At 32.3% G+C, this 18,810-nt stretch overlaps 1 protein-coding gene across 1 annotated transcript in view; it reads left to right on the forward strand.

Moving 5' to 3' along the window:
• The window catches only part of 5-HT7 (5-hydroxytryptamine receptor 7), a 56,872-nt gene that overhangs the window by 29,895 nt on the left and 8,167 nt on the right, over window positions 1–18,810 (forward strand). The window contains exons 2-3 of the mRNA XM_076409167.1: window positions 5,405–5,515; window positions 8,032–8,565. Coding sequence (XP_076265282.1) covers window positions 8,248–8,565 — 318 coding nt within the window. The 5' untranslated portion in view covers window positions 5,405–5,515; window positions 8,032–8,247. The remainder of the gene's footprint in view (window positions 1–5,404; window positions 5,516–8,031; window positions 8,566–18,810) is intronic.

Raw genomic sequence — 18,810 nt, forward strand, 5'->3', positions numbered from 1 at the left:
ACGTCGCGTTTTTCGTTCGGCCGCGTTCGCCCGGCTAGGAAAGTGTCGGGACGACACCTGGAGACCCGCGGTATTCAAACGTTTAATTAAGAGACTGTTGAATGTATATTCCTTATGAATGCTCATGCCTTTTTTGAAGACGTTGTAAGCTGTAGAATGCTCTAAAGTCATAATAGCTCATTGACGGAGCTTAGTAAAATATATGCTTTGGTTTAGTCAAAATACCATTTACGAATTACTATCTCGCATGTATTTAAAATACGAACTACAAAATGTTTTAATTCGTGTATATACCAGATACAAAATACAACATTTAAAATGCAAGATACTACATACAAGATACAAAATACAATATACAAGGTACAAAATTCAAAATACAAGATACAAAATACAAGATACAAGATACAAGATACAAGATACAAGATACAAGATACAAAATACAAGACACAACATACATGGTACAAATTACAAGATACAAGTTATTAAATAATAGATACAAAGTACAGGATAGAAAAAACAGGACACAACATACAAGGTGCAAAATACAAGATACAAGTTATAAAATAATAGATACAAAATACAAGAAAAAAAATACAATGTACAAAATATAAAGTACCGAATGCAATGTACAGAATAATATACAAAATACAGTATATAAAATCAAAACAGAAGATAGAAAATACAAGACACAATTTATAAAATAATAGATACAAAATACAAGATATAAAATACAATATACAAAATATAAAGTACACAATACAATATACAAACTAGAAAATACGATATACAATATACAAGGTACAAAATAAAAGACGGAAAATACAAGATACTGAATACAAGATATAAAATACAAGATACAACATACAAGAAATAAAACAACAGATACAATTTACAAGTTACAAAATACAAGATACAAAATACAAGATACTAAATATAAGACACAACATACATGGTACAAAACGCAAGATGCAAGTTATAAAATAAAAGATACAAAATACAAGATATAAAATACAATGTACAAAATATAAGGTACAGATTATAATGTACAGAATACAATATACAAAATATTATATACAAAATACAATATAGAAAATACAAGATACAAGTTATAAAATAGAAGATACAAAATACAAGATATAAAATACAATGTACAAAATATAAGGTACAGAATGCAATATACAGAATACAATATATAAAATACAAGATATGAAATACAATGTACAAAATATAAGGTACAGAACACAATATACAAAATAGAAGATACAAGATACAAAGTACAATAGAAGGTACAAAATACACGATACAAGTTATAAAATAACAGATACAAAATTCAAGATAATCTGACAAGCTATGACGTCGTTCGTGATTTTTCCAGTACCGTAAACAAGTGAGCGTCGTCAAAACACCGTGACCCGCTATTTTTCAATCCCGACGCCGCGAAATAAAGGCGAAGGCGAGGATAAAAGAGATATTCAAATTGTCTTTATTTACATTAACGATATACGGAATCGGGGATTGTATAATTTTGAGTTATTTTTACTTGTTGTATTTAGTGTCAGTGCACGTCGGATTCTTTTCAGACAGAGCGGGAATGGCAGCAGGTAAAAATAGCCCAGACCCAACGCGGTTTTATCGTGGATAATGAGACGAATTGTATTTCGATGAGGAAATCGATGACCTGAAGCTGCGGGGGCGGCGATGAAGGTGGCGTCAGAAGGTGTTTACACCTGGTGTAATCGAACATCTGTTTCTTCACGTTGTTGTATTTTCTTTACTTTACTGCATGCCAGGTTTTTTTCGATGAAGAAGATGGAAATATTTATTTATTCAAAGTATTGGCCATTTGATTCTATATATCTTGCCCATCTTTCAGACAATTTATGGATTCTATCCTAAAAAAACTTTGAGCAAGAACATTTTCTAACTTAAAAAAGGTATAATATAATATAATATAAAAAGGTATCTAAAGGTATAGACTTTATAACAAGCTCGTATGATTTGGTTCGCTTCAATCTCCTGACATCTTGCGCACTGTCCAGCAGTTGTGTTGTTTCCACATCAGTATGATTTAGTAATCTTCTATCGTTTTTCAAGACAAAATCTTGGATAATTTCGCAAATCCATTTGATTTTCAGGTCATCGTGTAGTTCTTTGTTGGTTACGTAGCTATAGGCATTAGTAATCAACCGAAGAACCTTGTTTTGACAGCATAGGATGACTAGTTGATATGAATTTTTAGTGCAACCCCATATTTGCACCCCATAGGTCCAAATTGGCTTTATGATTGTATTATAAATCAACATCTTTGACTTTAGATCAAGTTGAGAGTATCTTCATACTAACCAGTATAGTTGTTTTATATTGGTTCTAATGTGCTTTGTTTTTGTCTAACATGATGTTTCCCTACTCAAAGTTATATAAAAGAACATGAAATTTATTCCTCACAAACTAAAATATGAAGACCATGGTTGGAAAATTCTCTTGCTTATTATGACTATGAGATAGTAGAGATTAAGCAAAAAAAAGAAAATGGCATAAAATCGCAATATCTCTGAGATAAAGATGCCTGAAAGATTAAATTTTTAAAATATATGATTTATGACTTAATAGAATCGAAGATCCACGTTAAATTTTATTAGAATTTATAATTTTGAGAATACGTTGGATGAATAGATATCTATTCATATTTTCAAAATAATGGCACAAACAATAGTTTTCATTTTCCATTATATAACTTAAAAGGTAAATGATAAATAAATTTTACTAAACTACTATTTGATTAAGCGTAAAATTTTTTATAACCCCTGATATTTTCATTAACTTGCGACTATTTAAATGGATATGACAGCAAATACATTGAAAATGGCAAAATATCGCAAATTTTGACGACCACATACATGGAAAAAGTGTAAGCATTTTTTAACTTTTGGGATAAAAATAAACATTTCAAAATACATGTATTTTGAGGTGAAAGAAACGAAAATGTATTTTAAATTGCTCTAAAATGTATACATGACTATACTTTACTTTACTTAAGATATGTCACATTAAATATTGAAGAAATAAGAAATCAACATAATTTTGAAAAATACACTTTTCAATGTATAACTTAAAAACTAAATGTTTAAAAAATTATTATACCCCCACCCAATTCAGTATAAAATTCTTGTAATTTTCTTTAACCTGCAAGTATATGATCGGAAATGACAACAATAAACTCGAAAATGACAAAAAATCGCAAATTTTCATAACTATTCATGGAAAATCTATAAAAAAAAATATTTCTCGGGCAAAGAAATTCTCACACTGTAGATATTTTGGGATGAAATATGTAAATATTCATATTAAATTGCTTTAGAATTAATATTTTTTAAGATATGGGACATAAACAGAAATCCATATTTTTTCTAAAATACACTTTTCACCGTATACCTAAAAAGTAAAGGTTGTATGAAATTTATTATACTACCGTTCGATTCAGCGTAAAATTCCTTTTCATCCTGATATTAATTACTCATTAGCCTGCGATTATTGAAACAGAAATTAGGGCAAGAAATTTGAAAATGGCACAAAAATCGCAAATTTTCACAACTACATATATGAAAAAATTGCTACATTTTTTTAGCTCTCGGATAAAGATGACACTTTCAAAAATTGATTTACTATGAGGCGAAATAATCAAAAATCCATGTAAAATTTAATTAGAGTTTACAGTTTCTAAGAGACGTGTCGTAAACTGGAATTCACTCATATTTTGAGAATACAATTTTCATTACATAATTTAAAAACTAGAGGTTGTATAATTTTCTTAATAAAAATATTCTATAATCTCTGATATATATTAATTGATAATAATAGCATTTTTAGGTTTTCTGCCACCAATACAAGACCTCTTCAAGCTTCATTAATATTAGTAGTTGGTTGTACAGCAAGAATAGATTAACATAAGCACAAAATAGGACAATTTAGATTTTCTTTCAAATAACTAATACATTTTTTGTATCAAGTTACTTAACATTGTTACTGTATGGGATAATGTTATCATTCATATTTATTGGTATATGAACAGTTTGGTTGTAGGTTAATATACACTTATTGACATGATACACTCTTTGACTATTATTCTGCACGTCTAGGTCCACATATTTATATTATTACCTGCAAGTTGCAGTTTTCTGATTGTTTCTTCGCTATTGTCACCAATGGCAAGTATTGCAGCGTCATGGGAAACTCTGTAACCGTAATAATTGTTTCTATTTGTTGTATGTTGATATATAGAGTGGGTAAAGAACACTATACATTGTCTTGTGGTATACCTACTTTTGTTTCTCTTACGGTTGAGTAAACTTATTGTTTAAATCTAAGAAATATGGTTAAGATGTAGGAGTTTTAAAAAACAACAAACTTTATCGAAGACTTGAGCTACGTCCAAGGATATAGCTCAATAACCTTTTTCTCTTCTTCTCTCTCTGTACCTGGTCAATTTTAAAATGTTTGCTCATAAGGCCAATCTGATATACAGGCATTAAATCTTTTCTATATATGATTAACCTTTTTCCAAACGCTTTGGGGTTATTTGGAAGTTTTCCAAATATTTCGGATGTTATCGGTAGCAGTGCAACCATTTCCTAAACATTTGGGACATGTTTTAATTGGAATGCTTCGTTAATCAAGCTGGTGCGTTTTATAGCTTCTTTTATTTGGTAAGTTTTTCCACCATCACTTGGTTCTTGCCTTGGATTGATGGTCAAATAGAGTAAACCGACAATATAGCGACGCCCATTATTCTATAGTAAATCTCCATCGACCCCTAACCTTCCCTGTAACTAAAATAAAAAAATCAGGACGTCCCATTGTACGAGAGAAAGCCGAAAAAGCCAGAACCATTATATCCTTATTTTCCCACATAGTTAGAGATGAAATCGATCGGGTAAAAAAATGGCAGCGTAACGTCTCACGGTTCGGGAACCGACTGATTGATAATAACGGCGCGAAATGATTGATAACCGGCGTCATTTCAAGCCGGGGCGCGTGTAGGTGCCGTTCCACGAACGGAACGGGTGACGGGGAAGGGTGAGAAAAAACCGGATCGAAGGTCGAAAGGAAAAGGCAAAGGCGAGTGGGCGACAGTAGGGGGGCGAAAGGCCAAGTCTAAAACCGACCTTTTTTCGAAACCGTACGTCCACCCGCCCCCGCCCCTCGGACTCGTACTAACCCCCTTCGCTATCAGTCGCGCGATGTCCTGGCACCGTGCCCAAAAATTGTAAGAGGTCGTCGTAACCCCGAGCGAAGATGAATGGGCGAGGATCTAAGATAATGAAATTTACGTCGTGCTAATCGAATTCGAGATAAAAAAAAAGGATCGTGTTTCCCATTTGGAGTAATGTAAGCGATGTTGTTTTAGGTGCGACTCGACGAGGAATTGCTCTTGATGGACAGGAACTCTGGACAAAGTCAACCGACGCGTTTTGGAATTTAAGAGGTTCTGTTTGCGATGGCTCTAGCATCGTGTTAAGTAAGTGAATTTTTGTTGTTGATCGTAATTTTTTTGTTTGTGAGGTTTGTCTTCGGGTAATATAGGTGAAAAAGATCCTACCTACCAGTAATTGGTAAAGCTGCCAAAAATTGGTAATGGATTTTTTTTAATGCCTTCTGTAGACGTTACCAGTAGATGTCTGGAAAATGAAATCCACTGCTTTGCTGCCTTTCGTATTCAAGTCAAGCCCTTGACAAAATCTGGAATAATGGACTGATATGCAAACTTAAAATAAATATTACATATTACTACATACTCTTATCCTACCTCAATCAAACTTTCATTTTAAAGTGCAATGATGAATATTCTGCTGTACACGAAGTACACTCAGGTGTGCCACAGGGCAGCGTACAGGGACTGGTATTGTACTGTTAACACTGCCGATCTTCAAACTAATGAGGACACAATAACTGCGACCTACACTGACGACAATACCATCCTGCCAGTGCATCTTGGAACAAAAGCTCTTTCATTCTAACTCCAAGCTGCTTGGAACAAAAGCTGTTACATTTTAAACCATTACAGAAATTGTTGAGAATAAAGGCAAACCAAACAAAACAAAATAAAGTCACTCATGTTAGGCACTAATAAGAGGAAACATCACACCAAGAATAGAATCGAACATCAACTTGGTAGAAGCACATCTAGACCAAGCTTGAGCAACTCTACAGCCTACTCCGTAACGTTCATTGGTTAACAGGTCGCCAGTCCCACTTAAGTATTGCGAAAAAATGACGACATAAAAAGCCACCATCAAGTCTATTTGAACACATGGCATTCGACTCTTAGCCATTGCAAGCAAGTGCAATATTGAAATATTTAAAAGATTCCAGAGTAAAATATCCAGGAGCTTGCTTATATTGGTCATAAAAACAATCATGGATAATGTTTTTGAAATTACTATTTTGAACGATATATTTCAAAATAAAGCTGTTCTTCTACCACAGATTCCAATGATCCCTTCATACTCACCTAATGCATTCAAACGTATATGATTTCCATTTCGCTTAGCGTTTACAATGTCTATTAATAAGTGACAAGGTCAAATAATGTGAATGTGTGGCTTGGATTTAGAAAATCCATGTTGTCGTACGTCAAATTATATGTTGCGTGTTCAAGGCTTGGAAACCAACTTTATTCATTTATTCCCATCAGGGATTAACCAAAAATATTGTTCATCAAATCGTATTAAGACAGAAAAAATCAATTTCCATGCCTGTTAATATCAGGATTAAATGCATATCTAAAAACTTATTTCTGTTCATATTATACCTGGCAAGAAAATGATATGAATGTTTCTTTCTTGCTGTTATTTAGAATAGTTTGATCGTAAGATAGTATACAGATATATACATATATAATTGATAGGTCATGTTGTAATATCTATATGCGTGAAGGAGTCGAGTAAATTAATAATTATTTTACAAATATCTTCATAAAAATGGCCCAAACAATTACAATATATTTTAAAAAAATGAATTTTTTTTATTTAAATCGCCAGAATAGGACAATGTCTGTCGTGTATACTAGTACATATATATATAGGAAGTAACACAGAAAACATGCTTCAATATACGCCAAAATATTCAAAAAAAGAAAGATGATGGAATCACTAGATGCCTTTTAAATTTAAAATCGCTCTTTTTCATAATTTATAGTAATATGAAACGCATTTCTTTAGCCGAAGCCCCATGAACAAATATCTGTCACATGGAGGTTTGCGATCATATTCTGACATCTCAAGACTCATTATATTAAATACGGCACTAATGATCTTACTAGAATTACTTTGGTTTCTGCATTTAAGATTGTAAAAAGCGTGTTTTATTAGAATTTGATTTATCTTTGCTGTACTGTGGCACAACATAGAGAAAAATAGACAACCACAAATCTGAGGTTAAATTCTATTTCATCCATACACTCTTTAGACAGATTCAATTTTAGTATCCAGAGTTGTTAAAATCCAAGATTTTGCAGCCAGCATGGGGGATGTTTTATTCACAACCTTGAGAGACTGTTTTTGAGGTTAATTATTTAGGAAGTCGTAAAAATACAGTTCTTAATTACTTGGTTACCTGATTGGCAAAACAAGGTGAACAATAAAAAGAGGTTTTTGAAGTAATATTAACACTTAATATTCTTGATGGTTATGTAACTTTCTATTTTAGCCAAAACATGTATAAATGTTAGAATATTTGAAAGGATTTTAACCATAAAAAGAGTTAATTTACTTTAAAAACTAATTTATTCAAGGAAAGAAAAGACGACTGGTTGAACGGCGATACAAACGACACTGAGGGTTCTTGTCTATTAGAAAATATATTCTCTCAGTCTATCTAGCTCACCATTAAGATAGTTTAACTCACAATAACAGTAACATATGACCGGATATTCTGGGCAGTACAGCATAATATAAATATATATAATAATTGTGTTAATTCTTTTAACACTGCTTTTTACAAATTGTTTGTTAATATTGTTTTTTTATATTTTAGATAAAGGATCAAGTTCACACGGCCTTATACATTAGTTCTGATCAATATTCGGACACTAAACTTAAGAAAAACCAAAGACCAAAGGACAAGCGGCCTGATCTAGCGTGGGGATGAAACATAGCACTGTATCCCGCAGTAGCCGTCTCTGAGGAGGACCCCCCCACCCCACCACCTTTTTACCATGGTTGAAGTCATAAGGAAATAGTGCCCATTCGTATGGAGAACATTTCGCAAATACTGGTAGCCAATGATTCTTGTAATGGTAGCGAATCTTCGAACGACCAAGGCTACAACTTGGCAGAGAGTATTGCAATGTGCATCATCCTCGGCGGCATTATCATTACCACTATCATCGGTAACACCCTCGTCTGCGTCTGCATCTTTCTGGTGAGGAAGCTGCGCCGGCCCTGCAACTACCTCCTGGTCAGTTTGGCGGTCAGCGATTTGTGCGTGGCCATCCTGGTGATGCCAATGGCCCTCATCTATGAAATCAAGGGCAAATGGATCTTCGGAGAAATCGCCTGCAACTTATGGGTGAGTCTGTTACACCTTAACAGATCAGTTGAAATGTCCCCGGACTAACATAGTAAAACAAATTATTTAGCAAAATTAGTTTTTTTATTCAACATCAAAAAATGAAAATCGTTCAATTTTTTTTATTACTTAATTATTATATTGTTACTAGTCGTTTCCTTCTAACCTACAATTTGTCTTTATGTTAACTTAAATCTAGGTATATAAGTAGAAGGACCCATCAGCCCTATCTCAGTCTCTGGTGAGATAATGTTTATAAATGTCACTGTTGTATTTTTAATTATATGCACCTCACTACACAACACTACACAAGATCAGATGGTTTGATACCTCTGAGTCTCTGTCCTTTTCTGGTGGCATCCAAAAGCGACAATATTTCAATATTCTCATGAGAATGGAGTCTTTCATCATGTCCCCTTGCAATTCTCTTGATTTCTTGACTGACTGTGGGTATCTGAAGGTCTCGATGTAGGTAATCAGTCTTATAGTACTTGGGTGCGCCCACAATACCTCTCAGGACTTTGTTCTGAAAAATTTGTATTTTATTTATGTTACTCTTTGCAGAACATCCCCATAATTGACCTCCGTATATCCATATAGGTTTCAGTATTTGTTTATATAATAGCAATTGATTATGTACTGATAATTGTGATTTTCTTCCAGTTAGCCAGTACATTTTCCTATATTGCAATTCCAGTTTCTTTTCTTCTTTATATGTTCCTTCCAGCGAAGTTTTGCATTTAGATTCCTTCCGAGATATTTAGCGTTGTTGCTATATAGAATGATAGTATTATTTAATGTTATTGGTGCTTGTATGGTCTGTTTATAGGTAAACTGCACATGTACAGATTTACTTTCATTAAATCTCTTAACAAAAGCCACAGATTGATCCAGGATAGATATCTACATCGACAATGTAGCTATTGCCATTCATTGCTTAAAAGGCTTGCCGTCCATATGGTGGAATCAGTAACGTATATTGTATTAGTGAGTGCCAGCTATGGATTGATGATGATAATTAATATGAACAAACCACTTCTGTGCTTAACACAATATTTTAAACTTCCTAAGAAAATATCAACTGAAAATCAGATATATTTCGGAAGAAAAAGTTAGTTTAATATATTGATGAAGTTAATATTAATAACCAGATTAAAATATCAGGTGAGCCATGTTTTTTTACATATTTTTAACTATAAACGTAAAAAGGGTAATAAAAGAATACTAAGGCAGCAAAATAATATATTTAAGCAAACAGTAACTATTATTGTGATGTGTTGGATTTAATTGAATCTAATTTAAATTTAGTTTCAATAATCAACAAAATATTGATAAACATAAATTTCTATACCACCGAACATTATAGGAGAGTATCAAGTGAGATTATTTTCAGAACTGTCACAACTTTCAAGCATCAAATATAAGTATACATGACCTTTGTTTACTTTCATGTTATAAACATAATTATGGAATAATAAATGAAATAATTAAATGTTTGTACATTAAAACAGAGAATATACTAATGAAACAATAATGAACACAATTAGATAATACATTTTTTAATAATTTAAAAACATATACTAAAAGAACGTATTTACAATCGTTAAATTAAGTATTGATTTTTCAAAACTTAGGTCTATACAGTAAATAAATAAAATAATTGATACAAGTTGAAAGAATAAAAAATCATATACTCCCAGATCTTGTTACATTTATCGGTAAACACCTTAGTATTTAACAAAAATTTTACTGTTAATAATTCATAGTTTCTTCTATTCGGCTTATGTGTTCAGTCTTTGCAAATTATGCAGTTTGTTTCATATATAACTGATGCATTTTATTTCATTTATGTATTCATATAGTCTTTATCTTTTATCCATTTTTCTCATCTAAAATATATATTACAAAAACAATAAATACAACAGGCCGTTTAAAATAATTAATTATTTACCTAAATATTCTAATAAAATTGCATTGTTCTTTGCCTATTTATTCTATTCTTCGATCTCATGGACTCATCCTCACATATAGCTCATCTTTAATTTGCCTTCCATCTTTTATCTGCTGCTTTATACATTGCAGTGCGTCCCACGTTGAAACTAACAAATGAGGAATTCAAATTCTATGAAGTTATTTTACAATTGTTGATGTTCTTTGCAACATTAATTTCAAATTTTTATTTATTATTATTTAATTACAATTTGTCTTTATGATAACTTAAATCTAGGTATATAACTAGCAGGACCCATCGGCCCTATCTCAGTTTCTGGTGAAATAATGTTTATATATGTCACTGCTGAATTTTTTAATATATGCACCTCCCTACATAACACTACACAAGATCAGATGGTTTGATTCTTTTGAGTCTGTGTCCTGTACTGGTCTCCAATAGTTGTAATATTAAAATATTCGTACGAGAATGGAGTCTTTCCTCATGCCCCCTTGCAATTCTCTTGATTTCTTGACTGACTGTCCGTATCTGAAGGTCTCGATGTAGGTAATCAGTCCTATAGTATTTGAGTGCACCCACAATACCTCTCAGGACTCTGTTCTGAAAAATTTATATTTTATTTATGTAACTCTTTGCAGAACATCCCCATAATTGAACTTGGTATGTGCATATAGGTTTCAGTATTTGCTTATATAATAGCAATTTATTAGATACTGATAATTGTGTTATTCCAATTAGCCAGTACATTTTCATATAAATTTCAACTTTAGATATTCGCAATATTCGGTTTGTGATTTATTAAGAAATACATTTAGAGGCATGAAATTAATCAGAAATTAAAACCACTAAAATTTACAAAAAAATCTTAATAACCTTTAATTGTTTATTACAAATGGAGCTATCTATAGTCAAACATAAAGATATATTCCCTTAGTTTCTGGTGTATTGTGATAATCCATGTGTGAGAGTAGTAGAAGTTAATATTTTAATTAAAGTGTGCAACAATATGAAGCAAAAAACTAATTTCAACAAAACTTAACCTAAATTAATTCCAACATAAAATAAATTAATTTTACACCAAATCTATTTTAACAACGTATACATAGTATCAGTAAGAGTAATTCAACTAACTAATTATGGCTTAAAAATCAATGAAATCCTAAACAAATTCTAAATTTGAATTTTAAAATTGAATTTAACCGCGGCATTAATTAATTTTACTTGTAAATTGGACTTAATTGGAGCGTAAATGGGTTTTGATCGAAGTCTGATCGGGTTTAAGCTTGAAACAGTATTTAATGTATGAAATGGAGGAATTTTAATTTTGATTTAATTGCGGTGTATTAAATTATAAGATAGCAGGTGAAACTCGATTATTTCTTTTTAACTTTGGGATATGTATATATATATAGACAATTCAAAATAGCAGTGACACGGGAAACGTCGCAATGTTACCGCAGCTAAAGTTTTAATACATTTAGTCTCTGACATGAAACAATATTTTAATATAAATAAAATAATTGAACAAATATTCTATTAAATATAATTTATTTTAACGTTAGAGTACATCAAATGCATTTATTATCGAAGAAATTAAAACTACAATAAATTTTACAGTCACAATAATTTATAGGTTAGAGTTATTTTATTATATATACGTTGAGCTTTTTTCCACACTAGTATCGGTAGGGTTCTAGACGCGTTTTTATATGTAGTGGTATATCCCGAAGGTCTAATCGACTTAATTAACAATTGTATATCTGAGTAATGTATTTTACTTTCATTAGAGAGCATATTTAGGTTTTACGCTTAGTTCTTGTTTCTTTCGATGCAATGTATCGTTGTAAAGTCATATTTCTCTTTAGTTGGTCCTGTTACTATCTGTATACATCTTTCTTGATAAAACTACATTTAATCATTGCATTATCTTTAATGCATTTGCCATATCTGCAAAACAGTTAGTGTTATTTCCCTTCTCATACATGTTAACCAAACGTTCATGTATATTATGAAGAATAACACACATGCTCATAAAGCTTTCACACTATAATAAAATTCGCTACAATTAAAGTATATTAATTTTATACTGACCTTTAATGGTTTCCTCTTTCATCACCCTGTCTTGGTAATCGTCAGCATTAAATCATAAACGAACATTCATAAAGTTTTATTCAATCACAGTCACTTACAGAAATACTAGTCAAGTTAATAACCAAGCTGTTTATATTCAATCAATTAAAAACTTGCTTAAAATTCCACCATTTGTCAATTTCTTCTTCAATGTGTCTGATCGAGCTCATCCAAATCGAAGGTGTTATTTTCGACAATGCCTCTTTCCATAAATCCAGACCTTGCATAATGCATTGATGCATTATGTTATGACTAACAAAACCTAATCGATAGTTATTCCAACGTTTACCTTTTTCCATAAACCTTTGTTGTTTTTACACTATGTTTATTATCATCTTTCCATGAGCAACCCAATGTACCATTCTGAAATATTTATGTCTCTTTAAAATATATAAATTGATATAATTCTTCCTTGATTTTGTTATATGTTTTTAAAAATTGTATTCTTTTAAAACCAATCTCTGGAAGCTCCATTAAACCCCTTCGTGGGTTATCTTTACACCACTTAAATCTTATATTATCCAACAATGTATGAACGGATGTTCTACATCTCTCAAGTAGCTCTAATTCTTTTGAGTCTTTATGGATACTACCCAGACTAACAATTTTCTCTGAAATATTTATATATAATGATGTTTCGATTGGAAAAACTACTTACTGTTATATACATTTCGTATATTTGATCTCTGAAACGCCAAGATTGAGCATGCACTCACAATAACTCTCAGGACTTTGTTCTTAAGAATTTGTATTTGATTTATGTTACTCTTTGGAGAACATCCCCATAATTGAACTCCGTATGTCCATATAGGTTTTAGTATTTGCTTATATAACGCAATTTATTATGTTCTGATAATTGTGATTTTCTTCCAATTAGCCAGTACATTTTCCTATATTTCAATACCAGTTCTTTTCTTTTCTTCTTTATGGGACATATAATTCCAGCGAAGTTTTGCATCGAGATTCATTCCAAGATATTTAGCATTGTTGCTACATATATATTGGAATGATAATGTTATTTAATATTATTGGTGCTTGTACGATCTTTTTATAGGTCAACTGCACAGGTACAGATTTACTTTCATTAATTCTTATTTTCCAAGGTTGTGTTCAATTATTTATATTGTCACTTGCCTGTTGTAATTTTCGTGAGACTTCTTCACTATTGTCTCCAACAGCAATAATCATAGTATCATCAGCAAATGTAGCCATCGTAATATTTTCTATTTGTGGTAAATCACAAGTGTAGAGTAGATAAAGCATTGATCCCAGTACACTTCCTTGTGGTACACCTGGTTGAGCTTCTTTTATTGTAGAGTAAGCTTCTTCTTGTTTGACTCTAAACATTCTGGTTGTAATGTATGATTTTAATAGTTCGGTGTGTTGTTTTGTTAGCATTTTCTGTAATTTATTAACCAGGACTTCATGCCAAACCTTATCGAAGGCTTGTGCTACATCTAGATATATAGCTGAGTATACTTTTTTACTTTCGTAGGTTTTTTCAATAACATCTGTTATTCTGTGTTTAGTGGTTGTTAATAAACCCAAACTGTGGTGTGTATTAGGTTTTGTCTCTCTATGAGTGGCTTTATTATTTTCAACAGGAGTTTTTCAACAACCTTATATATTACTGGCAGCAGTGATATAGGTGGATAGGCTCTTATTTCGTTTGGTGACTTCCCAGGTTTTGGGGTCATTATAATTTCCACCATCTTCCAAATATCTGGGACATGTTTTAATCGAAATGCTGTATCTCTTATCGATTGATCAAGTTAGTGAGCTTTATAATTCCCTTTCTTGGTAGTTTTTGCAGTAATTCTCCTGTTATTAAATCGTAGCCTGGTGATTTCCTGGGGCTAATGTCAGTTTTAATAACTTTGGTTAACTCTTTCGGCGTGATTAATTCAATCATCGAATTTTTACTAACTTTTTTTACTACTTAATCATAGAAACATCAACAAACTTCGAAAAATTAAAAAAAAACGAATCCGTTATCATGTGAAAGCATCGCGTCAAACCAATTTCAATTATCCAGAATAATAGGCCTTTGAGGGTCGCTATTTGTGTAGAAATTATTAGCCGGAGCGAGAACCAACAAGCCCGTGTTGCTATTCCGAACTATCCTTACTTAAATATCGTGCCGAAATATGAGGGGGGGACCGTTCACAATAAAGCAATAAACCGTCTGTATCCAGGAGGATTCCCGATTCGGATATAAACTAATAGTTTGTTATTCCTACGAAATTAGGAAACTCGGGAGGGTAAACGATTGGCGTGGGTGATCTTAGTCGGAATCGAAATTACTTATTCCTGTGGAATCGCTAGGTTTCGCCTTAAATTGGGACTTTATCCCGGCTGGAAACTTTGATATTTACCTGGATAAAGACGTCACGTAATTAGAATGTCGCCGGATTTGGGCGAGGCGAAACCGTTTTTTGTTATTAAAAACTTTACAGGACGTTTTAGCTTTGACTATCGTTCAATCTTCTATATAACAGGTCAATTAGAAAGTCCCCGGCCTGACACATAGATGGCGCTACTAGAACAAATTCCATATATTTTTTAGTTAGCACTAACCCTCAAAAAATGCGCGTATAAATTTGACAGCGGTCGGTTTATCAGTTTTTGAATTATAACATTTTGAGTGAAGCAACTTTTGTTATTGTGAAAAAAAGGAATTTCGCGTGAACCGTCAAGGATTTATATGCTAAGTTTAGACGTGGCGAAATGAGCACCGAATACGGTGAAAGCAGTGGACGCACAGAAGAGGTTGTTACCGACGAAAACATTTAAAAAATCCACAAAATGATTTTGAATGATCGTAAATTGAAATTGAATGAAATAGCAGACACTCTAAAGATATCAACTGAACGTGTAGATCATATAATTCACGAATATTTGGGTATGAGAAGGTTCTGTGCAAACTGGGTGTCGCGCGAGCTCAGTTTTGACAAAAAACAACGACGAGTTGATGATTCGGAGCAGTGTTTGAAGATGATCAAGCGTAATAAACCCGATATTTTGCGTCGATATGTGATAATGGATGAAACATGGCTCCATCATTTTACTCCGAAGTCCAAACGACAGTCATCCGAGTGGACTGCACACGATGAACCCGCTCCAAAGCGTGTGCAACAGTCAGCTGGCAAGGTTATGACGTATTTATTTTGGGATGCTCATGGAATAATTTTCATTGACCACCTTGAAAAAGGAAGGACCATCAACAGCGACTATTAAATAGCGTTATTGGACCGTTTGAAGGGCGAAATTGCCGAAAAACAGCCGCATTTTAATAAAAGAAAAGCGCTGTCTCACCAAGACAATGCACCATGTCACAATTCAGAAAAAACTATGGTAAAATCCATGAATTGTACTTCGAAGTGCTTCCTCATCCGGCGTATTCTCCAGATTTGGCCGCCAGCGACTATTTCCTGTTCCCAGATCTCAAAAGAATGCTCGCTGGGAAGAAATTTTCGTCGAATGAAGAGGTGGTCGCCGAAACTGAAGCCTATTTTGAAGCTAAGGACAAATCGTACTACAAATATGGTATCGAAAAGTTGATGGTGAATGTGGTTGATGGTGACGTTGGTGATGATGGGTGATAAAATATGGTGAATATAAAATCATGATTTTGCCAAAGAAATGTGTTTTACTATGGTAGGTCCGGGACTTTTCAATTCACCTGTTATTAATTGGCTTTGTGTATATTTTGCTTCTCTTTTTTTTTAAACGGGGGCACCTGGAGGCTTGTCCAATATTCGCTACAAATAAGTAAATTCCAATAACAGGAAATACGCCCATATCAAGGAATCAGGAATAAATGTCATATCAGAGAATAAATGTCATATCTATATAAACAAACATTTTAAGCTCTAGTCGACGTACTTCCAGTTCCAGCTTTTATACGGTACATTCTTCTTCCTTTCTGTTATACGTAAACAAACTACGCACGCGTAATTTCTAAAATCAAATTTTAGCAACGTTGTACTACAAAATCAGCAGCCAATTTTGAATCAGAAGATAAATCCCTAAATTATACATCACAGAATAAATATAGTCTAATAAGTATCTCCATAATGCATTTAACATATTTACAAGACAATTAGTATTCATTCTCTCCAGAAACATTTCAACTAGCGTTGGCAACTATCGACTGATAACAGTCGGAACGGTCGATAGTCAAAAAACTGGCGACTGAAAATTGTAATTACTACTTTCAGTCAAATGCACATTTCGACGGTTTTTACAATTCGTGATGTCAGACGATGATGTACCAACCCTTTCTTGTATAAATTGTGAGAGAGGAAAGGACGGAAATAATTGCTTGGGTAGTTAATTTTATATGTGGTTACATTTTCCAACAGTAGTGTAAGCGATATGTGCAAATTCCTTCACGAACTAACTTTAAAAAAGAGAAGGAAAAAATAATTACTGATTATAATAATGATAATAATGACTATTACAATAATTATACAAAACATGCAATTTATAATTGAATTTTAAACGAAGTAGATTTACTTTTATATTTGAATATTCTGTGGATCTGTAAAAAGGAATGGAATTTTTCTATGGAATGGAATAATACCCCACAAATGTTTTATTGTATTTTAGTGTGTTAATTGCTATTTCTAAATAATATACTATAATACATATAGACAATACAATAGAACTTAAACAAAACCTAATCCATGGCATAATTAAAAATGATCTGAATGAAATGATATAAATGCTTTATTTATTATTGAGAGCAAATATTTTTAATAAAAATCGAGGGAGTAATCGAAATTTTACCTAATATTGCCATAAAAATAGTCAAACTATTTTACTATTTATCATTCCCAATATTAATCTTTTTACCCTATGACAATCTTGAAAAATATCGTGCCAAAATGCTATAATATCAACGTACACTATATTGTTAAATACAAGTAAACTACCAAAAAATCATAAGACTACATATATTACATATAAATCTATGTAAGCATAAATTGGGTACATTTTTGCAAAGTCGCGGCTAGGACGACAGAACCAGAACGTTCAAAATCAGTCGAATGGAAGAAGTAGACCCAAAAATATTAACTAAAAGTACACGACTGAAACAGTCGATAGTAAACAGTAACAAAATCAGTCGGACCGAAAATAACGACTGAAACAGTCGGTAATATAAAGCAGTCAGTTATTAAATAGTCGATAGTCGATTTCAGTCGACTATCCTAATGCTCGTGTGTAATTCTGCACACATATCTATGCATATAAATCGTTCACATTCTACAATACAACTTCCTACCACCCTGTCTTGGAAATTATCAGCATTGAATCATAATCAAACATTTGGAATGACTAATAATGCCTAATCAATGGTTATTCCAACGTTTGCCTCTTTCCATCAACTTTTGTTGTCTTAACACTTTTATTATCATCTTGCCATGAGTGACCCAGTGTCATATTCTGAAACACCCATGTCTCATCCAAATATAAAAATTGAAATAATAAGTCTTCCTTGATTTTATTATATGCTTTTAAAATTTTAAAAAGCAATGTCTGGAAGTTCCATTAAATCTCTTCGTGAGTTATCTTTACACCATTTAAATCCTATATTACCTAACAGTGTACGAATGGATGTTCTACATGTCTCAAAGACCATATCTCATAGTTCTAAGAAATTATTATTTCCAGACAGTTTCCTTTGAAATAATTTAATTAAATTATGTTAATATTGAAAAAAACTACTCACTGTTTATATAATATTTCATATATTTGATCTGTGATAGAACTAACAACAAGCTGATCTTGATTCATACGAAATGGGTATGAGGACATTTCTCTTCGATGAATCCAAGTTTATACTTTTAATTTTTTGGGATATTTTAATGACCGTGCCCATCCTAATATTCAGGGCAGGGCCTAATATTCAAAAGGGGGCCTCAATTATCTCCTGGCTGTCTGAAGTAACTGATTTGTTCCGTCTTCGGTATCTTCAATCAGAGTAATAATAAGTAACGATCTCAAATTTATCAAAACAACGTTTGCCGATTTATAACCTGTAGTTATTCTACTACATAACTAATATTTTGAAGAATTTTGCAGACATTTGACAATCGAACGACTTTTGCAGGCTGATTCGGTTAAATCTTCAAACTTATCAGACAGCATTGTATCTCTTT

This window comes from Rhynchophorus ferrugineus, unplaced genomic scaffold (assembly GCF_030347505.1).
Source record: "Rhynchophorus ferrugineus isolate W39M unplaced genomic scaffold, kcgeb_rfMv2 rfM7, whole genome shotgun sequence".
Classification (NCBI taxonomy): Eukaryota; Metazoa; Arthropoda; class Insecta; order Coleoptera; family Curculionidae; genus Rhynchophorus; species Rhynchophorus ferrugineus.